The sequence below is a fragment of the Zosterops lateralis genome, assembly GCF_965231275.1.
Source record: "Zosterops lateralis genome assembly, chromosome: 4".
Classification (NCBI taxonomy): domain Eukaryota; kingdom Metazoa; phylum Chordata; class Aves; order Passeriformes; family Zosteropidae; genus Zosterops; species Zosterops lateralis.
Genome location: NC_139765.1, coordinates 20,266,832 through 20,291,860, shown reverse-complemented (window position 1 = coordinate 20,291,860; position 25,029 = coordinate 20,266,832). Strand labels below are relative to the sequence as shown.

The 25,029-nt window shown below is 42.1% G+C and overlaps 1 protein-coding gene and 1 long non-coding RNA gene across 2 annotated transcripts in view; one reads left to right on the top strand and one right to left on the bottom strand.

Annotated features, from left to right (window-relative positions):
* The window catches only part of LOC310908484, a 311,975-nt gene that overhangs the window by 100,614 nt on the left and 186,332 nt on the right, over positions 1-25,029 (top strand). The gene's annotated exons all lie outside the window — the stretch shown is intronic.
* RIC8B (RIC8 guanine nucleotide exchange factor B) overlaps positions 18,247-25,029 on the bottom strand; it is a 33,852-nt gene continuing 27,069 nt past the window's right edge. The window contains exon 10 of the mRNA XM_083858978.1: positions 18,247-19,326. Within this exon, the coding sequence (XP_083715104.1) occupies positions 19,215-19,326 (112 nt within the window). The 3' untranslated portion in view covers positions 18,247-19,214. The remainder of the gene's footprint in view (positions 19,327-25,029) is intronic.

Genomic DNA, 25,029 nt, shown 5'->3' with positions numbered 1-25,029 from the left:
TCCCTTTGCTGACTCCTCATTAACCACTTCCCATCATTAGCTACACTGTTGGCTCTGACCCTGTTTTAGAGTTCAGGCACTAAATAATGTCAAGCTTCTCAGCCAGCTTGGCTCTGGGTCATCTCTAACAACATGAAGTGCCTAGAATAAAAAAGAGAAGACATCTTTCAAAGAAGAACTGTAGAGTGGGAAAAGCCTCACAAGAATGGATAATCCTTGGAAAAAATAGAGTGTATCATATCCAGTGTGCATTATGGGGAGTATGATGGAGGTGGTGCCCTTTCTTCATGCGTAGACCCAAGACAATAAATCAAGCATGTAGAAAGGAATGTTCTGACTGCTTGTTGATTATGAAATAACAATATGATAATTCTGATTATAAACTAAAACCACACTCTCTAAATTCACTCTAGCATTTCTAGGCAAAACCACCCAAATTAGTTCCATTTCTATGCAGATTAAATCACATACCCTGGTCACACACCTTTCTCTTTGGGAAGGTTCTCATGCCAACTGTTCCATCCACGCTGACATTTTACAGAGTCTGGAGTAATGTTATGGAGAGAGAATGAGTTTGCTGTAAATCTTAACTCCTCAGGAGCCAGAAGGCATACAAGGGCAAGCTAAACCCATTTTATATTTGGTATTTCTCAGGTCCTGTGAGTTTGGAGGTCTGTGTCAAATTTGGAAAGGCTGGTGCAATAAAGGAGAGGTTAAATACCCTGGGCTAAACCTGGCTTTGCTGGCCATGCAGCACTGCATGTGAAACAAAGGTCTAATAAAGTTACATGAGGATTAGTACATCTGAACAAGATATTCAGCAAAACTGTGAGCAGAGATGCCTTGCATTCCTAAATCACTACACCCTGGTGACATAAAACATTAGACAAACTCAATGCTGAAGCACAGAGATACCCATTAAAGGAGAGCTTATATTATCTCAATTTAATTCTTCTACTGACGTTCGTTTAGACATGGAATAACGTGAGTGGCTCATGCCAGTATGTAAAATGAGATATGACCCTCCACTTCCATCTTCAAGGTGGATGGAGGGTTCCTATACTTTAGTGCCAGCAGATGGCATCCATACACTTCAGGATGCCTGCTCCACACTTCCCACTGCAGCAACGCAGCTTTTTCCTTTCAGTGGAGGAGCCCGAGTCCCTCTCCTGAGAATATCTCCCAAACTGGTAAAGAACTTTGTTTTCATAATGGTTAGAGTATTTCTTGTACATTGTCCAACATGATAAATTAATGGACTGTGAGGATTAGATTTATTATCTCAGAAATTAAAATTGAAGTTAGATCTCACAGAAATTAACTACTATGTACAATCTGTCATTTGCAAGACACTCTGATGGAAGTTGGGAGGGTTTTATGCAGTTGCTCTTTCTTGCTCTTTCCTGTGAACTTTTCTAAGCTATTTCATTATTCTGAGTTCTTTGGATTAAGCAGAGTGTAGATATTATCTAGAAATCCAAAGATTTTACAAGCTAAATAATTGCATAATTTATCGAGCATTGCCGTGGACAGTTTGCTTAGAGGAGAACAGGACAAAGGTGCTTTAGAAGTAGTTTTTCAAGACTGAATGTGAGACCAGAAAAGATACTATTGTGTTCCTAATTTTTCAAGATTCACAGAAAACAGTAGGAAATAGCTGAGGTTTGACTGGCCTGCTGATTTCTACTTGCAGAACAATGAATCTCAACAAGAGGAATTAAATATTAAAACAATATTGACATGACAAGGACTGCTGATAACATACTGGAAAGCAAAATGATTGGTGGATCTCACAGAAACCAGACAGATTCCAAAGGACAAACGGGAGTATTTGAAACACTCATAAAGGTAATATGACAATACATTATTTCTGCCCTCTGTATATCTTCAAAAGAACATAGTAATGAGAAATTATTCCTAATCTTTTTGAGAGTGAAGATTTCCCTAACTTTAGTGAGTTCCAGGTTAGACTGTACGTGAGCACAACTCACAAAGTCAAATGCCAGACAGGAAAAAGAGAAAAGCTGCCTTGAACTTGCCAAAGACGTGTCTCGGTAAACCCAATGTTACTGTAAAAGCCTTAAGTGGAAAACCTGTGATGGAACTGAAAGTGACAGTGTGTATAGAGCTAGATAGTACTTGTGTATAGAGCTAGATGGCTGCAGTGGCACACTAAGAATGTCCAGATTTGCTAATTCATTGCAGATGTACTTTTGTTTTGTATTTTGCTTCATGTAAAACAATCTTTTCTGTCTTCATTTTCTTGACATTTTTATTATGTACAAACTCCATGTACTTTTGTCCTCTGTTTCTTCTAAATAAAGTTAATCAGCTTTAAGCTTTCCATCAACCGGCTATGAGTAATGACAAGTTTAAGCCAAGAGTGTTTATTTTAAAGTAAAATGTTCAGTCTATATTTTTTCTACATAGCTTCTTCTTTAACTACGACAAACAGAAGTTTAAAAAAATTAAGGTAACTACACATATTTAGAAAAATATATATTTTTAATGGAGTTTTCTGGCAGGCAACCTGGTTTTGCCATCATTTATAACCTTGAAGAATATTGTCTCTCAGGAACTCTATTATTACCTTAGGCAGTAAATTGGCACAAAAGAAACTTAACAAAAAGATGAGTGAAGTGTTGGCGGGTGTGGAAGGGGGAATACATCTTAGTAGCTTACACAGGCATTTCAGATTTTTTTGGGGGGAAGGGGGTGTTCTGTATTAGTTTAAAAGATTAAAGTTTGCCATCTGCACTAGAGGAGAGTTCTTGCTGAAGTCTGTATACCAAAGCTGGCTTTGAATTGAAGAACAGTTGTAATTAGATTACTGTAAATACAATAAGAATCTCACTCCTGGTGGTCTGGGGAGGAGTGTCATAGGGCACTGGAGAATTGTGTTGGCAGGATTTGGGACAGTTTGACTGAAAGCAGAGAATACATTCTCAAAATCCTTTTAATCTTCCCCCACCTCCCCAGATCTTTGGGGATTTGTTTGTCATTAAGTAACAGTCAAAAGATTAAGGATGTATAAAATGACATTAAAGCTCAGAAGTACTTCTATAAAATTATCAGTGCTAGCATAGTCTTCAGCAGGGTTTGCTTCTGCCAAGACTGTCTAGAGCCAGGCAAAATGGAAAGAAAAGAGGCAGGCAGGCACAAAAGCAAACACCACAAACGTGGGCTGCAGTGCCCGTTGTGTGCCTGCGCAGCAAGCGTGGGGCCTCGCGGAGCTGTTGCTATGTGTCTGGGCTCAACAAGCTTAAACTTTGCATGGCCCATGCTAAACTAATTTGAGTCAATTTGTCTACATCATTCCAACAATCGTCCTGTGCATTTTGAATCGTACATACAACACTGCATGATAAAGGCCCACCGAGCAGATGCCGACTGCTCATTCTGCCGTGGTCTGGCTGTTGCTAGCTCTTCACCATAGTTTCTCCATATCCTAGTGACAATGTTAGTTTTTCCATGTTGAGGTTAAGTCTGTGCCTGGCTAGTTAAGACTTTTCTTTACAGAGGACAGCTCCTGTAACAACTTCCAGCTCTAAGCATGACCTTTAAAAATGAAATGACGGAGTGTTAACTGGAGTTTTTTTTCTTTTTAATCTCCCAGGGGAGTTCAAAGGAATACAAGGAGATTTTGCAAGTGAAGTTTTAAGCCTGAGCAAGAAAGAGACACCAATATCAGAAGATGTTATCATAGGAAAGCTGATCTAACCTGCTTACAATTAAATAGTTTCCATGTAATGGGTTTTGACTCACTTGTAGGCATGTACTTTGTAAGACAGTTTTATATTTGAAATTGAAATCAAACAAGAATAAAGAAATAAAGCAACTCTACTCTGTGCCTAGGTAATATAACAGGACTGATCTGCAGCCAGTGCAAATCAGTATAGCTGCAGAGGGAATTGGCTGCATGATCCCATTTTCTACCAGCTAAGGATTTAGTCTTTCAGAGCATCATGTTTGGAAAACCCTAGTATTTGATGGGTAAAAGAGCAAGAAGGAGCAGTAAAAATATACCACATTCTCATGTGTAATAAATCTCTGCAAGAGGTATTAAAGTCTGTGTGTTCTGTAGGGAGACAAAGCCTATAATTAATATTTTTATTATTCTTTGATTGGCTTAATAGTTGCTCTGCAAACCTCTGCTGAAAAAGGGTTACCTGGTGAGTCTTGCCAATTTGGAGCCCTGGATAACTCCAGGGACAGAATGGTTGTTTTCCTCTCTCTCTAATGAAGTACTAAGGACTTTTTACAGCACCCACTAAATGTGGCAGCCATTTTCTTATAGCAGACTTTGAGAAAATATTCAGTTTTGACTGTGTTTCCAAAACAACATAGCTCTGCCCAAATTGTCAAAATCTTAGCCAGGATTAAACTTCACTGACTGGGGGGGGTGGGGGGAAGGGGAGTTGGGATGGGGTTTGCCCCTTTTTTTATCTTTTTTTTTTTTTTTCTTAAACCTAAGATATTTAGGGTAGCCTCTCTGAGTTAACCAAAATTTTATTGTGATGAAAAAGAAACAAGGATATATTGTCTAAGAAGTCTCTTTTTCCCTGTCACAGAAAAAGGCTAGTGAAAATCTATCAGTGAGGTCCATGTTTTGGGAAATGTTTTAATGCAGAGGCTTGTTTTTGCTTTTTTGTTTTTTTTTTTTCTTCAGTATTTGCTCTCCAGATGATTAAACCAAAGAGATGGGAAACATGGACAGCTTTAAAAAAGGGCTCAGTGGCTCTCTCTAAAATGCACACCCTCCAGGTGTCCACTCATCGCATTCTGATTTGAATTTTAGGGCTCAAAATGAAGTTCAGTACTTTATTCAAATTCAAATGAACCGTGCTATGCTCTGGCAGCCTCTAAGCATGTGGCAGGCCTGCAACACCTCAGAAAGTGAAGGGAGCAGCAGGAGATTGCAGACTAAATCGTGGCTGCCCCAGGACAAAGATATTCTAAAATCTCTCTTTTCAGGCAGGCTGAGCAGAGAAAAGGTGCACATCAAGATCTAAGATGTTCCTTCCTGCAGTGCTTCAGCTAATAAAGATGCAGCAGAGAGCTGCATGTTAGAAAAGCTGGATCTTCATTTGAGCTTCCTGCTGATGCTGGTGATGTAGGAGTGTTACAGTGTTATGGTAGTTCTTGAATTTTTGGAGGGGGATGGACACACTGGATATAGATGCTGAGCTCCCCTACAAGATCCAAGGGTATAAGGGTCTGCACTGTTAATAGAGTCAAATAAAAGTGAGCTGATTGCAGAAAGGTTTACCAAGAGACTTTGAAAGACAGTATCAGGAATAAATCTGCATCTAAACATGGGTCTGTAAGATAAATGTGGGAGAGATGGTGAGTGCCTGTTTTACACTTCAACCCAAAGGTCCACCTCTGGCCTGAGCCTTGGCTCCCTTTGTAAAGCCCTCTGGGAATGACAGACAGAAATTTGCTTCCATTTTTCCAGAGGGAAATGTTAAACCCCACCCTCTCCTGGACATATATGCCATGACAGGTATATCTGCTCTCATGGTAGAGCAGTATCTCCCATCCTCATGTGGCCACTTTTGTTCCAATGTGTACAATGCAGTTCAGCACATAAAGCCTCCATCCAGACCAGTGTTCTTCTAAATCAAATCCTCTTCTTTCTAAGTATTACTTAGTAAACAATATGCTTCTCAGTAAGAGCTCCTTTTAAGACTCCTGATATCCCTGGTGTCAGTAAAAGTGTTCATGTCAGTTTCAGAAAAATCATCTGAGCATCCATCTCCTCCAAGAACTACCCAAGTGCAATTTTTACCTTATTTATAATGGTTTTTCACCCCGCTTGGTTTTCCAGACAGTCAACAACAGAGAGGAAAGCAAAAGCAGGTTCACATAGGAGGAGTTAGTTATTAATTATTATTCTACAAATTATGCAACACCCATAAAGCTTGTCAAGAGAAAGGTGTCTGGCCTTAGTACTGTGCTGGGAGCTGCAGGATCTGACTCATTCTGTCCCTGACTTACCCCTCCTGACATGGGAACAGTCACAAATGTCAGGACAGAAAAGGCAAAAATTTGCCAGATTTTTCTCTGAAATGAACGAGATCCCCATAGGGAGCCATGGGCCTTCCAAGCTGATCTCAAACAGCACTTTGTTCCAGGGGCAGCAGTCCTGTGAGAGTGCCAGGGTAGTGCTGGCCTTGCTCTCTGCTCTGGGCATCAGCCTCTTCAGCAGCTTGGGAATACAAAATATGAGAGGGAACATCGATCCCACAAGCACAGATTTCAGCAGAGAGCTCTCTCTGTATCCAAGCAAGGCTAAGCTTTATGCTGTAAGCGTGTTCTAAGTGGTTTTCTGCCAAAATCACAGCCAGCTTGCTGCAGGCCAGGCTGTCATGCCGAGGTCACATGCGACATGGCGACAGCCCTAAGCCTCCAAACCACAGCCAACCTTACCCCAGGGCTGATGCTGAAGTCTCCAGTGGGGAAGTACTCCAGGCTGAGAGAAGGGTGTCCATCCATTGGGCATCTCAGCTGCCCACTGTGTGGAGCAGGGGCAGGAGCCTCCTAGGAGCTCCTGGTGCAGATCCTCAGAGGAGAAGGGGCCCAGTGCCAAAAGAAAATGGACATCAGCCTTCGGGCCACAGTGCTTGGGAGGTATTATAGTCACAGGAGCAAGTAGAGCTGGTTCTGCCAGAAAATGAAAACATAATGAGCACCTATGAAAAGGGAATTTGTTTTCACAGGATATTGCTCTTCTAAATGATAATGACTCCTCTGAAACTCTCACAGAATATTGGGTTTTTTCATCAGAATTGTCCTTACCTTGTAGCTACAGTGTGACTCCCCACAATAAGCAGTACCCTGTCTCCAGAGGGACAACCATGAGGAACAGATGCTGCTCTTTCGGGTGAATTGAGTTACCAGAATCTGGTTTTATAGACCAACAATTTAATCTGTGGGTGCTATTCCCTTTTTGTCATACAATGAGCATAAAGCCATGCAGTTTTGTACAATAAGGTTAAAGTGCTAAGATTTTTAATGCTTCTTAAGGTACCTGGTCTAAATGTTATACTGCACCTTATCTGAGGAGCAAAGCACTCCTAACTTTTCCCAGGACTTGCAGAAGAACCCTCTTGCATTGAAAATCCCCAAATAACCAAAGAATCACTTTTGCAGCTAGTGGCAGCCAAAGCCAAGAAACAAAACAAGGCGGGAGACTCCAGCAAAAGCTCTGTGTTTACTGCTGAGGGAATGAGGCAAGATGGGGGAAGGATGACAGTGCTTTGAGGATGCTGAAAGGGAAAGGAGCAGTATTTTGTCCCAAAATGGCCAAACCCAGAGGTTTCTATTGGCCACTGCCTTGTCCTGTCCAACAGTTAAAATTGGTTTTTAGAAAAAATGTATTTGTGAAATTTGAATTTCCCTTTGACATCTCTTGCTCTCTATGCTAAGCTTAGCAAGATGTGTTGTTATTTCCAAGTGCTGGCCAGAGTATGCCCAGCACACTGCAGCAAATGTGTTCTCTGTGCTACATGCTGAGCACCAGCACTGGTCTTATTTATACATACAACCCCTCGTATCTGAGCTGTGTAAACTGCTTCTAACAATTCCTTTCCTTTCTTTATTCATGCAGACAATGGTCTTTGGAAATTTATTTTAATGCTGCCAAGACAAAATTGTAATTTAATTTACAAATTAATAATCCAAATCCCCTTTAGCTCTGCATGTATATTACTTAATAGCTTATCTATATGCCGGGTGACACCTTGTTGCCTTGGATATGGAGCCTGCGTGGTGTGGGAGCTTCTTAGTGATGGGTCAGGACACCTGGCACCTTCTCTGTCTTTACAGAAATTACCTGTGGGGCTGAGGGCAGTGGAAAGCAGCAGCTGAGCTGCTCTGCAGGTATTTCAGGACTTAATAGGTGAAAAAGTGTCTAGGGGGGACCAACCAGCAGCACTGGGGGACTTGTGTATACAGACAGCTCTTAAACCACTGAACTGAAGTGTTTTCCTTATCCTTTTACTTCTCCTTCTTTTCAGTCTCAGGCTAACTCCTGTATTCATTCAACCCCATTCCTCAGATCTACAGAAAACATTTTCCAAGGCTTCTGCCATTTTACTTTGAAATTTTAAAAATGGCCTTCTGAATAAGTGAAACAATTAAATAATACTAGAGATTATACAGTAGGACCTACCATGTCAAATTATAAATTAATTGAAAACATTTAACTTTGAGAACAAACACCCCACCACACATACACACATCCTTCACCCTGCAAAAGGCAGCATTAGAAACATTCTTGTATTTAGGTAAAAATGTGAGGCCTAAACAGTTAAGAGGCAATGTGCTCTAAAGCCTCCCTAATCTATTTTCCTCCAATTCTTTCCACCTCTAAGAAGCTTGTGGAGTTAGTTGTCCATTAACATTCAGGAAGATTGTACTCTGTCTCCAGTTCATTGCTCTCTTGTTGGCTTATTGTTATTCAGAGCCCATTTATTGTAGATGAGCCATTCATTTTCCTCAAATTGGATGGGATTGGATTTCACTTTCATTGTTGGATGCATTGAAAACCCTGGGGGGGCTACAGGGATCAGCCCAGGGCCGGAGAGATTCAACTTAGCATAAAGTTTAGATTGCAGCTGAAAGAAGCTGCATTTTTTTTTTTTTTAAATTTTGAGTTTTTTACATGCAAATGCCTCATTTCTAGATTTGCAAGGTGTCCCCTGTGACCCCAAACACCTTATTGCATAACTTACTTTTGGTATTTTTATGTAGTTCCTCACCAAAGCATTCATGACACAGGGATTATTAGGAAGATTCTGAGCATCAGAGACCCAGCAAGGGCTTTGCACCAGTGTCCCCTACTTCAGGATCCAACTGGCTGACTCCTTCAAATGTTTGGATTAAATCCTTTCACAGTTCTGGGATTCTGCACTGTGATATCCTCCCTTGGCAATCTGCTCAACTTCTTTTGGGGCAATAAAACGGTCTGCAAGCAGAAGGTATTTTAGAGCTGCATGCTGCCGTTACTCACACCACAGACTGCTCCTGCAGCTGCTGTCCCCATCTAAGGGCAAGCTGAGGGTGAAAGAGCCTGCCCAGTGCTGATTCAGAGCCTGGCATTGTGGCAGAGACACAAGTCTGGACCAAATCCCTCTTAGCCATCACATAACTCGCTCTGAAGGGTTGGCAGCAGAGCTGAAAATACACCTGGGCACCCACGTGTGCATGTATGTGTGTACCTCTCTCAGGTTCTGTGTATGGGAGCTCCCTTCCCAGCTGGAAACATGAGGTGACCATGGTCACAGTGTGGGCAAGGGTGGCACAGTCACTCTGGGCTCCTTGACTGCAGCATCTCACACCTCACACCACAGGTAGCTCAGGGGTTGCTGTGGGTCAGAACAGCCCTCCTTGTTCACCTGGAAAAACATCTGCTGGGAGTGGGCCTTGGGATCTAACTACCAGAGTTATTAAATTAAAGTTGAGGGTTTGATTGCCAGAAAAACAGGTCTACAATCTGCAGGTTGCTCTGGAGTCAGTGTAGAGATGGGAAGCCCTGCAGGATGAGTGATTCCTCCCAGGACAGGTCTCCTGGGTGGGCTGACCAGCTTTCTAGAGCAAAGAAGCCAGGAGATGCCTGCCTTAGGTGCAGCCCTGAGCTCCAGCACATCCCCCAGATGTCCTCTAAGCATCCGTAAACTCACCTCTGAATATCATCTGGCAAGATAAAGCCAGTGACTGTGTTTGTGGGAGAGAAGGGAGAGGAAAAGGAGCAGGGAGGAAGTAGAGAAAACCTGCTGTGGTGTGTTGGAAGGCTTAACATCTGGCCTCCTGCAGGTGTTTGTCTTATGGGGACATGGGGGCTGGCTGAGCTGGGGTATATGCACGGGAAATTCTCCAGCAAACTGTAAGAACGTACTGGAGCCTTTCCCTTGGAGGGGGCCTATTTTGCACCTCTCTTTTCTTCTAGGGCACAGACTTTCATTAAACATGGGATTGATATATCTCTGACATACTCACTGTGCTGACAGATGCATTTTAAATTGGCCAGCAGGTTTAAAACCACCAAAAGGCACACAGGGAAAGGATGGGAACACCCATGTCCTCCACATAGTGTTGGTGTTATGAGAAGGATGAAACAATTACCGAAAGAAACTACTGAAAAAGACACTCTGCTGCTGCGCACAAGAATAAGCAAAACCCATTTCCTACAAATCTGTGCCTGGGTCCTGATAGCACATAAGAAGGTACCAGCTTGACCCCAAGCCCTTTTCCCCATCTTATAAAAGAGCAAAGGGCACACTTGAACCCCTCCCTACCCTGTCCCTGCCTCCTTTAGTTAAATTTTAGGTGACTTGACACCTCTGAGAAACCCACATGCAGTGGAAGGAAATCAGCAGAGAGCAGCAGACCCTGGAGGGAGGCAGAGACACCCATACATACACCAAGTGGATTGAAAATAAGAGAACTAAAACCAGTCCCAAAGGTCAAGCTCTGGCTCTGGTGGTTCTTGGTGTCTCCAGGCCCCTAATAAACAGTCAGAAAAAGATAATTAAAAAAAAAAATAATCAGTGAGCTCAACAGCCACTATCCCAAGTTTGCATCTCCCCTGGAAAATCGTACTGGTCTGCAAAAAAAAAGTTACAAAACCCCATCTGCTGTGGCTCCCACACAGCTTCCTCTCAGCCTTCCCCTGAGTGTGCTGAGCAGCACAATCATAAATCTGGGTTTTCCAGGCCTCTATAGATCTGTGGGTTACGTGCAGGGAGCTAGCCACCACCATGGTCTCTCGAGCACTGTATGGAGGGATCAGTCTCCCCATGGCAAGTGGCACTTTCACACACTCCCTGTGCAGGGACTGTGCAGCCTCTGCATAACTTGTTGGCTTTGACCATCACACACCAGCTCTGTGATACCTCCAGCCCCTTCAGGTTGTTTTCCAAATCATGGGTAGATGGGACATTGAGTCCCCCAGGGCCATAGGTCTTACAGAACCCTGTTGGACATTTTCCTGTGAAGAATGTTCTCCAACAGCAGCTCCAGCTCAGATACTGCTGAGTTACTTTACAGTTGTGCTATGTGTGCCACACAGCTTGAACATTACTTCTCATAACATGATTTCTTAGTCCAGCAGGGGTCATGTGTTCCCACCTTCAGCCCAGCTGGAGGAGAACCTTTGCCTGTGGAATCACCCCAGCCCACACCAGTGAACACATCAGTTGTATCACACACTCAAGAGTTCAGGTATTTCTCTCTTCTTTTTCTCTGTTTTTCTCCAGTTGTCAACTACAAAGAGGCAGTGGGACACGCAATGAGTCACTTTCACAGGCAAGGAGGTTACCTTCCTTAAGTCAGTCCCAATTGTGGGTGTGGGAATCTCTTAACTCTGCTGTCCTTGGGCACAGCAACCTTTCAGTTTTTCCTCTTGCACATCAGCCTTACTAAATTCCACTCTTGTCTGGAGAAAACCAAAGCCAAACTGGTTATCCCACAATCACAGCATCACTGGGAGGTATTGATCTCCAATGGTTCAAGAGTTTTACCAAGTGAAATCTAGCAAGAATAGTAAAAATTATGGCCTTTTGAAACTCTTTCAAACAATTACAGAAGGAAATGAGAAGTTTCTATTTTAATAGAATTTTAATATGCTGCTGCTTTAGTAAAAATTTGACATGACTGCTCCATTTCATTTCAGGATTTTTTAAATTTCCTGACTTTTTCTACCTATTTTTCCTTCCTCTCATTTTTAAACAATTTGCAGAGGTTGAAGGGAATACATACACCCATGCAAAAATTGAGGAATTGAGAAAACAGATAACTATGTTTTTCCATTTGACTTCCTTCTCCAGAAGTTCTTCAATGGAAACAACACATCAGAAAAAAAAAACAAACAAAACAACACCTTGAATGAAAAATAAATTTTAAAAAGTGGTAGGAGTAAAGGATGACAGAAGTGGGAAAATAAAAAAGAAGATCAGACAGTTCCTCAGAGCAGGATACCCTACCCCAGACTGCATCTCCTCCCACTGCAGAAGCAGAGGTTGTTTGTAGGCTCACCAGGTCCCCTGGCCTCGCCTGCTGCCAAAGCCTTATTCTCCAGGAAGCCTCTTTCCAGGCCCAGAACGGGCAGTGGGAATGCTGGACCCTGTTTCTCAGCAGGTGGATACAGCAGCTCTGGTGCCACTGGTGCAGCCAGGCCATGCTCTCAGGACAACTCTGAGAAACACAAGCCACACTTACAGAAGTGTTTTGCCTTAGGCTGGGGAAAAACTGTCCTCATCTTCTGTAATTGTCCAAGAAATGACAATGAACAAATGGCTCCCTGCCACTTGTTATTTTGTTAGGAGTTTGCCTCCATGCAAACCAGATGCCTCATGACCTGGAGAAGGAAAACTGCCTGTTTCTTGCAGGTTTGCACCCAATATTGCCATTTCCTCACTTCATTAATTCCATATGCCCATCCCTGCACCCCTTCCAGCCCTACTGTTGCTCTCTCCTTGTCTCAGGAGCAGCCCCAAGCCGTGAGTCTCAGTGGCCAAGCACAAGTCATGGGGACAGCCCAGCCCAGCTCCTCAGGGAAGGACATCCACCATCCCCCCACTGCCCTTGTATCCCACTCTTACTGCTTTGATATGAATAATTCCAGCTCCCCTTTTCCCTCCCTGCCACGAAGCTGCCCGCTCCCCCAAAGGTGTGTAAAAGTTGTTGCATCTCCATTAAACTGTACACACTCCGCCTGCCGGCTGCAGTGCACTTCAGATAATTCTTTGATGCAATATATTTTCCAGGATAGGCTTTTGTTTTCTTTCTTGGCCACTCACCCTCTTTCTGCGGTCAGTTTTGCTCATTTCTCTTGTAAGCTGTCTAGAGGCAGAGAAAAGGCTTTCAGTTTTAAGCAGTTTCCTTTTCAGTTCCCCTTTATTGAATTCCAACCTCCATTTTTTTTTTAAAGCATACGGACATCATTTATCTTGGACTTTAAGTTGCAGGGGCCTTCAAGGGGCTTCTTTCTTTCTTTCCCAGCTGCATTTGTTGACACACAGTCAATCTGGTTTTTGCCTTCGTTCCCCCTTTCCCCCCCAGCAGGCCATAAAGTATCGACAGCTGTGCCCTTTATTAGCATAGCCATTTTAAGCACAACAAGGGGGAAGAGACTAAATATATTACAGCCATTACCTCTGTCAAAAAGTGACAATTTAAAAACATTTTAGCTTTTCACTGGGAAAGGCAGCAGCACAAAAGAAAGTGCTATAATTTTATTGTAAATGCTTTTTAAATATGGGTCACTTGGCCATAATCAATAGAAAGGATGGAAAAGTTCAAAGCTTGAGAACAGTTCAGGCAGATAGCAGAATTTTTTTTTTAAAGTCTTGTCTTTAAAATATGCTAATTGGGGCAAAAATACAACAGCGAGAAGCATGCAAAATAAGATCTCATTCCTGGTCGTTTTGTTTTCTTTACGGCTCTGTTCATGCTTTTCCCATCTACTTATAAGTGTGTTTTACAACTTGGATGGGAATTATTCCTCCCCCAACAGGGTGTTATGAACATTCAGGGACTGAGAAAACAGGAGGGAATCCAGACAGTCACTAGTCTCTTCTCAAAAAGGAAAAAAAAACACAACCCACTAATAAACTACTGTTTTTTTCAAATGTCTTTGGAAGTGTGACATGCCATAGCACCGTAAATTACCAGGCAAACTCACTTCTTGAGCATAAAATAATCCTGAAGCCTGAGAATCCTGGTAGTTTAGGTTCAGGTTTGAATTCTTGTTGGCAGAAGCTTGTATTTTAAGTTTCCAGAATGAAGAATTGGGCCTTTTGATTAGACAAGGACTAACAACCACAGTCAGCATCTGCTACAAGCTCTAAAATGGAAAAGAGGGCTAAATTGATGTCTTGAAGCCTGATGATCTTGGCTGCTTTTCTTTTAATTTGTATTGGGTTTATCAGGCAAAGAGGAAGGGGCAGCATCAGCAGGGTTTATTTTGAATGCCTTCACCTTCCTGTCCATTTGTAACATCTGGAATGAACTGAAAAGTCTTTTCTGTTATCTGTCCCTCTCTAGTTACAATTTTTGCCGGAAGTTTCACTTTGTTTTTCAAATTTCAGAGCATATGTAAAACTTGGCTTATACCAAGGCAAGTTGTTAAACAGGCTCCCAAAAGCAAAGCTGCTTTAAAGAACCTGTTTAAGCAGGAAGCCCATGAAATCCTGCACACAGCATTATATAGTATCTGCCAAGGGGTGTGATGCAGCTTTTGTCTTGTGGTGGCTCCTGGAGGTCTGTATTCCACTGCACTGAGCAATTTCCAAATTTGCAGGAGAGAGCAAGCAAGCATCCTGCTGTGGGAAGAGTGTGGTCCATGGCAAAAGGGAAACTGGAAGGAATTCTCACCACCCATCTTTTGGCAATCAATTTAGCAGTTAAATGTAACCAGCTGGTCTCCCCAGGCTCCCTCTGTAGTCGAGGGAGGGAAAGCAAAGCTCCTGCAGAGGGTCATTCAGTGCACCCAAATTAGCCTTACTCTGAATTGTCCTCTCTCTCATCCGTGACTGGAAAAGGAGTTAGAAGAGACTACCCGGGTAATTTAGCCAGCTAAGATGGGTGGTCTGAATAATTCCTTCCCCACCAACCTCTAAAAGCCTGTCTAGGTACCCCACAGAGATTGGCATGCTGTTGGAGGGATTGATTCCCAGGCACGTCAGCAGCTTAGTGATCTGTGCTCTCGCCTGCTCTGGAGAAAGCTGGGATGCTCGAGGAACTTACCTGTCCTGTTGAACTGTGTAGCTCCCAGCCAGGACAGAGAGCTGAGCTGACCCATTGTGCTGTCAGATGACTCTGTAGGACTGCTTTTAGCAACGGTCAAGTTTGGGATTTTTTCCCTACCTGACAGACCGCATCTGCTGTCCTCAAGCCTGGCCAGAGGCTGCTGGGGTGGGAGAGGCTGCAGGTCAGCCTGGCCCTTGGAGTTGTCTTATGGAGGGGACAGTGCTGCTCCTACCTCCTTCCCAAGAAATTAGTTTGGTCGCTTCTTGTGGGACCCCCTCCTCCTCCTCACTCACACAGAATGAGGAAGAAGGGCTTGCTCTCAAGGAGGGCAGCAAGGCAGAGCAGCTCCCATGTGAGAGACTGATCTGCAACACCCATGGTGTTCCTGAGGCCTCGAACCGAGGGCAATAACCCAAGGCAGGCACAGCCTTCCACGGGGCCGAACAACAGGGAAAAGCAGAGGATTAACAGGACTCACCTGCACTGCTGTGGTGAAAGGAGCCCTGAGAAACACCGAGCTTTACTAGTCACCACCTTTTTCCTCACCTCATATCCACCTGGGCCTCCTGCTCTGCCCGGCAGCCTCATGCTGGCCCTGCTTCTCTCAGGTGGCAGGGGAAGGCGGGATGGGCTCCCGGGCCCAGCTCACCCCAGGCTGGACCACAGCTCGGGAAGGACTTCCAGCACACCCTCCCAGGCCCTTCCTTCAGTGCTGATGGAGCTGGAGGATGCATGGAAAAGCCAAAAGGACATCCATTTCTCCCAAAATTCCTGGTCTAAATATTGCATCACCAGAGTGACATGTATCTTTTGCACAAAGAACAAGAAATGTTCCCTGATGCTTTCCATAAGGGCCAGACCCATGCAAGTAACTAAGATGTTAATGTAAGAAGGATTTTCATTTGTAGGATTAAACAGCTGCTCTTTTTTTCTGTCTAAAAGTGAGCCACATCTTTGCACTACTACTAAATCACTGCTTTTCCATTCTTGACCAGAAAATAATCTGACCTGGACAGCTGTTTAACTTTTGCTGCTCAAAGATCAGCAAAGTCTGGCCCTCAACTGTTTGAACAGTGGAAGAGTCTTTTACAGCCAGCCTTATTAAAGCACAGGATTTTGTTAGCTGTTTTGTGGTAATAAGTTGAAGTACAATGTTGTGGAATGCTCCTTCAGGAGATTTGGGATCTTGTGTACTTTGTGGTTTACTTTCCCCTTTCCGACTAGGGTGCTTGGCAACCCACTAATGCTACAGCTTTATTGTAATGTTCTTTTCCTTAAAGCCACCTTTGACAACTTGTTGGATCTTTCATCCAGGTAGGAGAAAGTTACAATTTGAAGAATTGTAAGAAAAAAAATGTGCCATTGCCTAGTAGTTCTCTTTTTTTTTTTTTTTTTTTCAAGCCTGTGCAGATTTTTTCAGATACTTGGAAAAACTCAAGATATAGGGCAAAAAAACCACTTTGGCCACACACACATACAGCAAATGTACATTCATGTGGTTTTTCTCTTTGGCAAATTTCTGCGAAGTTCTGGTAATTTTCTTGCAACATTTTTAACAGATTGTAAGAGACCTTTTTTTCCTGAAAACCACTTTTGGGGCACATGAAGTTTCAATTACCATTTGGGAATACCTGCCAGGAAGTTTTCATGAACATTTAAACAAACATATCTGTATTATTTTGCAAAAGAACAAAGTATTCTGAATTTCAGCAATTTTCCATCATCTTTTGTTTCATAACCCTAATGGGAAACAAAGAGAAACAAAGCTTCCAAATCATTGATGAGCTTTAATAAGAACTGTGTTGCTTTGGACTGTTGATGCCAAAGTAAAGACTGAAATACAAGATCTTGGGTTTGAGACTGACTGTGGAAGACTTTTTGAGAATGAAAGTACATGTCCCCAGAACCCACTGGGTAACACCTTTACAGTCACCACGAGAAAACCTACTGACATTTTACTCAGAAGGGAGTAAAATGAGACATTTCACTTAGAGAGCCTTCCCTATACTGCCCAGTTTGCCACTTTAAGCATGACTCAGCTGTCCAAGCCTCTAGTTTTGGAGGTTCAACTTTGAAAATAAATTCAGAAGCAAAACTTCATAGCACACAAAAAATTCCAGGGAGCTCCTTTTTTTAACTTCACTTTTCTCCAGACTCCCATCCAAGAGAAATACTACCATGTGCTCAGTTACTCTGAAAACAACACAGACAGCACAAAAGGAAGCAGAGGCAGTGCTGATTTGAAGGACCTTTGTCCCAAGATATTCCCAGATCTCCAGCCAGTGCAGCTAAGGTTGGACCTATGTTACATTGCAAAAATAAGCCAAGAAGTCTGCAGCAGCCTTTTCACAAACTATTCCCTTGGAACAAGAGCTGATCTGGGGCACTGCACTAGAGCAAGTTCATTTATCTGCATTAACCTGCACTACAGGCCACCCAGCTATGAGCCATGCATGAGCTGGAGGATTCAGGCAGAACCTCCTATGCTTGGTCTTCGCTTTTTTAAATTGAAGCAGCATCTCATGTCTGTAGAACCTTCTACAAGCATCTGTTTTTCAAGATAAACTAACCAGAACTATTTATTGCAAATATTGCTGCCCTGCAGCAAATGACAGGAGGCAGAGCACATGAGCCTCACACTACATTGCTTGTAACAAGGTCCCTGGAGCCATTATTGTTTTATTAATCTCTTTAGCCAGCTAATTGTAGAAGCATATTCTACAGCTTGTAAAGCAACAATTGAGATTTTGCTCTTTTTCATGCTCTGTACTATAGTACTCTACAGTAAGAAGCCCCTACAGAAGCTCATGACTGAAACAACAACTTCCTCAGCCTCAGCTGACACCAGGATAGTTCCTCATTAACAGGAGTTTTGCTCCTTGGGGAGGGATGACAAATTCTTTGCACCTGTAGGGCACAAAATACTTGCCTGTGCTGGGCTCAGAGTAGTCAGTGCATGATGCTAAACTCTGAATCACATTTTTGAGACCCAGCTTAGATGCAGCCAAACACATCTCTTGCTCTTGGACAACTGGTGTCCCTTTCACTTTAGGAGTCATATAGAGGAGGTATGACATTACATACATATGTACCAGGAAAGACATTGCTGTGGCTGGGCAGTGTCCTTTGGAAACAAACTGAACCACTGAGAAGACAGCAATGCATCATTTTTTCTTTTCAGTTCTTTTGGAAGACTAAGATCACCTATAGAAGCTCCTCACATGAGCAACTACAGTACAATTTCATACCAAATCCCTCTTTACAGGTCTCTGAACACCAACTTCCTTAGTTCAGAGAACCAGTGTCAAGTCACAGGAAATGAACTGGAGAACCATCTCCAACTTCTGAAACATTCCCAGTGCATGGCATGTTTAAGCTTCTGCACAAAATATGGAATTAGAAACTAGGGCATGGATTGTTCTTCATGTAATTCATGCTGGGAGAAACACACAGAAAGAAACGAAGCAGGCAAAGAGGCAACAACAGCTGTGCAGCACACCTAAAACTTTAATCTTTGTTTTTGAAGAGTACAGAATTGAAACTGACACTTTCTTCTCCTTTCCACCCACCCATTCTCTATCCCACTGCTTCTTAAGTTCTTTCTAAGGGGAAATATTTCTTTGTTGATTAGTTTGACTTCCCCTCAAGTGAGGCATAGAAGTTAATCTCCAAAAGTAGGCCCCAATTCAGTGAAACACTGGCACATGCACTCCAGTCCCCTCCCGTCCATGGCAACAGTTAATTGCAATACTTGAACACTATTTTCAATAGGGATGTTTTTACTTAACCAAAGAAGGGAGAAGGGCGTATATTGGTGTCATCCTAACCAGGGAGGGAGGGAAGACATACAACATGCATCATCTTGTTCCAAATTTAAAGGCAGTTTTAGAAGCAGTCTGTCACTGACACATTGTTAAAATCTTAAGCAGCAGCTTAACTGGAGAAGTTCCTGGCAGTAAGAAACCCCAGGGCACTTTAAAAAGGGGAGCTTTGAAAACACTGCTCAATGCCAGCTAAAGCAGCCTCACAAGGTCAATCAGACTTGTAAATTTAAACACCCTCTGCTCCTAATGCCATTAAGTAAACACACTTCATTAATACAATTATATAAAGAGGAAGACTGGCAAGACAATACAAAAGATTATCAAGAATAGGAAAATCTACAGAGTTCAGAAAACAGGATTCTAGAAAATAAAAGTGGACTTGACTTTACACTGTAGGCTTTCACTTTTTATCCTTTTGAAATACGTTTAATTTTAAATTAATAAAGATCATAAACTAATAAACTGATATGTTTTCTAAACAGACATAATAAAAATTCAGACATTACAGCACAGGACCCATCATTTAAATATGCCAATAATAGAACAGTTAAAGTGATGCTGGCTAATGTATGGATAAAAGAGGCTCTAAAGAGAAGTGTGGATTAGAGGAGAATTGAGAGTGAAGTAGGTGATGCCTTAGTCTGAATCTGAGCTCTCTTGCTTGTTGGTATGGTACTGGCTGACAGCTTCTTCCAAAGGAGCCATTGTCCCATCCGGCCGCACTCCCATTGGCTTTATGAGCTCATCTCTGTGAGAGATTGAAGAAAAGAATCCAGATTAGCATGTGCACACATATCAGTTCCCATGTGTATAATACAGTCATATACAGTACATGCTTTGGTACATAATGAGCCTCTAAAAGGAAGTTATTCCTACTAAAGCTCTCTGTTTTGAAGAAAAAAAGCACAAAAAAAACCCTTCCCAAATAGGTGGGAGGGGAAGAGCAGGACAGATAAAGACTTCATTCATGTAGGCCAAACCTACTTAGCCAATTAAAGACACCATGAAAAGTCAGTGCCTAATAGACTCAAGACAAGGAGCAGGTTCACTGTTTGGGATACACAAATTAGCTTTTCTTCTGAGTTCTCTGACAGCTAGTTCTTCCTAAAATTTCACCTGCCAATCCAGCCCAAGTAATTAAAACAATTTGATACATATTCATCTTGTTGAAGAAAATAAATCATTAAGAGAACAGACTCTGCCTACACCACTACTAGGGGTGTGTTAAGGACTTGCTGATTCATTTTAAAAAAGCTGACTGATTCTAATAATATTGCTTTTGCTTGTGGCAGTTTAATTACAGGATTTACAGCCATTTTAATCTCTTCAAAGCTCCAAAGGCTGCTCAGCAGTTAATCCAATTATATCTACTCCACAAGCTACAGCCTCATCTAAGAGATGATTAATTATTGATTAAGCCAATCAAAAAGTATTAGCAAAGATTTATTTAATCCTCAATTTTTATCACCTCGTTTATATGTGGATTATGGCAAAAGCTGTAAGGGCAAAGATAACATTTTGATTTTATGCTGAAAAAAGAGGGAAAATACCTCTAAATATTCAGGGGTCACCTTAAATAAAGGAGCAGAGGCTTGATGTTCATCTACCCCTTGGCTGAAAGGCAGCCCAGTAAAACTGTCAATTTAACATACATCTACCACCCTTCCAAGCCACAGACAATAAAACTGCATCACTCAGTGGAGAAGCAAAGGCTTCTCACCAGCTCTCTGCCTGGTCTACACTACTACCTTGACTGAAAAAAGGGACAACAATTCCTTGTACACAGCTGGCAAACAATCCAACCCTAAATGCACCCACAGGAACAGCAAGGAAGGCAACATCTGAGTCACATGGCATGCATATGCCAGACACTGTACAGTCAAGATGCAGTTAAATCAAGTCTCAAAAAGAGACCAGCAAGATAAATGCAGTTGCTTGCGCAGATGTGACAATCAGATCCTACAGGCATTTACTCACAAATGCCACATGAGAAACAACTGCTGTGGCTTGGCTGACCAGGTCTGGCAGTAAGCCTGAGACCAGGGAAAGAGGTTTGCAAGACCAGATCAAAGAGCACAGGCCAGGTTCTCCCTCAGTGTGTGTGAAAGAATAGGATCCATCTTTCAACAGACTGGAGAGAGCTTGCCATTACTTCAGGACTGCGAGTGAGTCCCCTCCCTTCTGGCAATGCAATCCACAGTGTTCAGATTCTGCCCACGTGTCAGCACTCAGAGAATCTCTTGGAGATGTATGGAAAAGCCACCTCTGAGCCCTTGAAAACAGATTCAAACGGGCTCAAAACATGAAGACTGCAAATCTGGTTTCCAAAGAGGACCAGAACCCTGCCTGCTGTAGGGGTCCCCCAAAGGCAAAGCTGGAGTGCTTTGGAGTTGTGTCTAAATAGCAAAAACTTTTTTTCCACACAGAAAAAATCCTATACATCTAAGGTGTTTTTGGTTTTCAAACTTTAAACATCATACAAAACAAATATCCTCTAAAATGCAAAAAATATAGACACGAAGAACAAAATCAGCATTGCTTGCCCTTTAAGCTGAAAGCATCATAGATTTTTGTTTTAAAAATCCCAAGGTGTACTCTTTAAGTTGCAACACTTAATGCTGCAGTCAGAAGTCAAGGAATCACATCATTTTCTAGTCATTTATAATTTATTTTTGGTAATAAATGAATTATAATGGCTAATAAAGGATAAAGAATTTGCTCATGAAAAAGGAAAGAGAAACACAGGAAAACAAGTCCCAATGTCCCTTTATGTGGGGACCTCCCTGTCCTCTCAACAATTCTTAGGTCTTTAAATACTGTCAAGAGGTTCTATCTCATTAAAAATTTGTCAATTATAAAGGCAAAGCTCTTTCTCTGAGGCTTCCATTTTCCAGCCTCACTTTCACATCCCACTTTAGCTTTAGGCTTAAATGATAGGAGCCAGGCTGGGCTCACATTGCATGGAATAATGAGGATGTTTATCAAGTATCTTTCTGTTACTGCCTGAGCTTCCTGGTGTGCAAGTTCCTGAGCAGGATGGAAGAGGGCTGGCAGGGGTTTGCTCTTCTCTGCACTGGGAGGCTGAATTCCACACACCCTTCCTCAGGCAAGCACTACTCAGTAAAATTCAACTGTCTGAAGACAGAAATATGCCGAGCCACCAAAGGAAGAAGGAGGAGAAGAAGTAAGGATCAGCCAATTTTGTTTCTAACCACTATCTAGACCTCAACTGTGCTTTGACACCCTGGGCTACCTGAGGATGTGCTCAGTGTCCATGGGGAGAGACAAGGTGGGCAGGGAAGTGCCAGTAACTGACATGCAGAGCCTCAGAAAACAGGTCACTGTCCAGAAACTGGATGTTTATAGCACACCCATAGGGGAGAACATCACTGGCCTCAGCGCTGTAGATGGCAGTGGAAATTCTTCCATATCCGTGAAGTTCTATACAAGCACACAATGTGTGCATTTATAGATGTTTGAACATCCTTAGGTGACCTTCTACATACTCAGATGCACCTTGTAACACTCATTTTTCTAATGCAAACAAAGCATTCTATTCAAGTGTACTTAGAAACACACCACAATTAAACAGTTGGTAAAATGCATTATCTTCTTCCACTTGCAGATCTCCCGAGTCCCTTCAAAAATATCCATACAAGTTCAGCCTTCCTGCTTGCCATTTAGCTTGATAACAACTCAAAAATCATTGCCTTGTTTTGAAAGGTAACTCTTTTGCCTGCTGTCTATGCTGCAGGGCAGCACTGCCACACAGAATTAATGATGGTGTCTGTAATCAAACAGCCATCATATAAACACCAGCCTGCCCCTTTGATAAAACAGCATCTTGGGGACCTATTCACCTCCTTATAATTGAGTGCCACACAGTAGTTCCAATCCTTTCAGGGAACATTATTTTGTTCTATGATTAGAAAGGGAAAGAAAAAAAACCACACCTCAATGTAGCATTGCTTTCTTCATTGATCCTATGATTAACTTTGTGTTTTTAATGAGTAGGGCACCTTATTTAGACAGGTTCTCTTACTCATTTTGTTGACTTTTGTTCAATGTACAACAAAACCCAAGCTGTGATAATTGGGAGACCCTTTTATTAGCAAAAGGATTCTTGCTATTAATACAAGGTTGGCTTGGAAAAAGCATTCTGACATTCTAAATTAGTCTATTAATATATAATTCTACCTACCATTTATAATAGAAAAAATGTTAGCATTTTTCCCAGACATTTTAATTAACACAAAGTATTTCCAATAGTTTATTATATAGACAGAATTATCACATGACTCTGACTTTGGGTGGCTAAATGGATGTTTTGCAAAAAAAAAAAAAAAAATGGAAGGCTGAGTTAAATCCTTGCAGATATGGGGAGTTTTTCAAAGCTTAACGATGGGTAACATGTGCAGAGGATACTGATTTACAGTCACCAAACAGTTCTCAAAGAACCAATGAGACACTTACTGCAGACAAAACCCACAGAGTTACATCAGGGCCAAGTTCAGGCATCCAGGATCAGCCTAAGTAGTATATACATGTCCCAAGAAATGCAATAATCAAGACTTCTCATATTCATTTATACTTACAATTTGTATATATTTAATGAGTTTAAAAAAGTAATCTCACTCAGCCAAATTTGGTCAAAATACTAATTTTGTAGAATCCAAGTCTATGTTAAAACATTGGCACAGAGGAAATGGGTTCACAATAATATTCAGCTTTCCTACAGGTATTTTGAGAAATCAAAACTGGGTGATTAATTTTAATTTAGCCTTGTTGATGGTCAACTATCTCATGAACACGCCCAAACACCAACAACCTACAAGAGTAGAAAAGCTTGAGACGTATGACCTGAAATGACCAAAAGCACCCATCAGTTTTACACGACCTCAAAAAGTTTCAATTTTTCAGTGCCAATGCTGAAAATAAAGAGAAACCTGAAAATCAAAAATTTACTGGTATATTATGGAGCTAGGAAAAAGATGTCCATTTAGACTTATAGCTTCAATAAACCTTTACAAAGGGTACAGTGCAAACATTCACCACCCATTAATGAAGGCTATAATTTCCCAATGAAATAGTACTGCCTGGCAAATTTGTTTTCTCAGTTCTGTGTCTCAGTGACAAACTGGTGTGATTATCCTCATCAATCAGGGACAGAAGTTGACAAGTTTGTCAGTCCTTCAACTTTTTAGTTTTTTTAATACTTTTCTCCCATAAAAGTGCTCTTCAAAGCTTAGCTTCTACTGCTGGGACAATATCCGTGAACTAAGCAAACCTGTTTTGCTGTACATCACACAAGTTTACTTTAAGCTCCTGTTCAGGTTACACAAAGTTCCATAAACTTCTCAAGATAAGAAGAAGCTGTTCCTGTTCAACTTCTTTCCCTCTTTAAGCAAAGCATTGCATCAAACTGAACCTGTTTATGGCACATTTCCCCTCCCATGATGACAAGAGAGCAGTAGAAGCAAGAAACCTGCCATGAGCATTCTGCCTCAAAGGAAGACTCGAACCCCAAAAACAACCAAAACCTCCACTCAAGCAACCTCTGCTTTGCATCTGTAGGGTGCAAACCAAGGGTAGGAAGTGCATTCCATGTAGGTTTAAGTCTGCAAATTCCCAGCACTGAAGGGCTCAAGCTGGAGGCAGCACAAGTGTCCTGTTCCAAAACCATGGAGGGATCCCACGGTACTAATACCTTCTTGTATGCAAGACTAGCAAATTCTCATGTGTTGGGGGTTAGGTTTGTTTCTTTTTTACTTTAAAGAATTTTTTCCCCCTTAAGTTACCAAGGAGACTAAGTGTTGGATACTTAAGAATACTTGAGCAAAACAAAGAGATGGCCAAAGCTTGGTTGGAGAGATTTTTCTTTATCTGTTGTAACTCCAAAAGAGAGAAAGTAACTGCCTTCTCTGATAACAAGCCAGCTGTAAAAAACCGGGTGAGCTATTGTTTCTTATCTCTGCTCAGGCTTCCACTGCCTCCCAAGCCAGCTGTTAAAAGCAGATGGAGTAGTGTTTCTTATCTCTGTTCACTCTCCCACTACCCCCATGGGAATATCTTCTGTTAATGAACCATTAAAGCTCACCCATGGCATGACACATTTCATCATCCTATTGTAAGATGCTCCACCCAGGGAGAAGGAGCCAAACCATTTCCACCGAGATAAAAAGCCACAAGTGTCACCAGGCACTCCGGTGCTCCCACAAGACTCCCAAAGGAAGACCAGACTCACCTCTGGACCTCTGGCTCCACAGGATCATCATCTCTGCTTCCAACAGGACCAAATCTGCCACTCCAGGAGGGCTGACTTTGGACTGTTTCCAATGCCCTGATGAACAGGGTGTCAGGTTGTATTTCTGACTCTGTCAGGGTTTTCTTTTCTGGAATTCCTTGTTTGTTTGCTTATTCTTTTGCACTACAACATTTGTATTTTTAATAT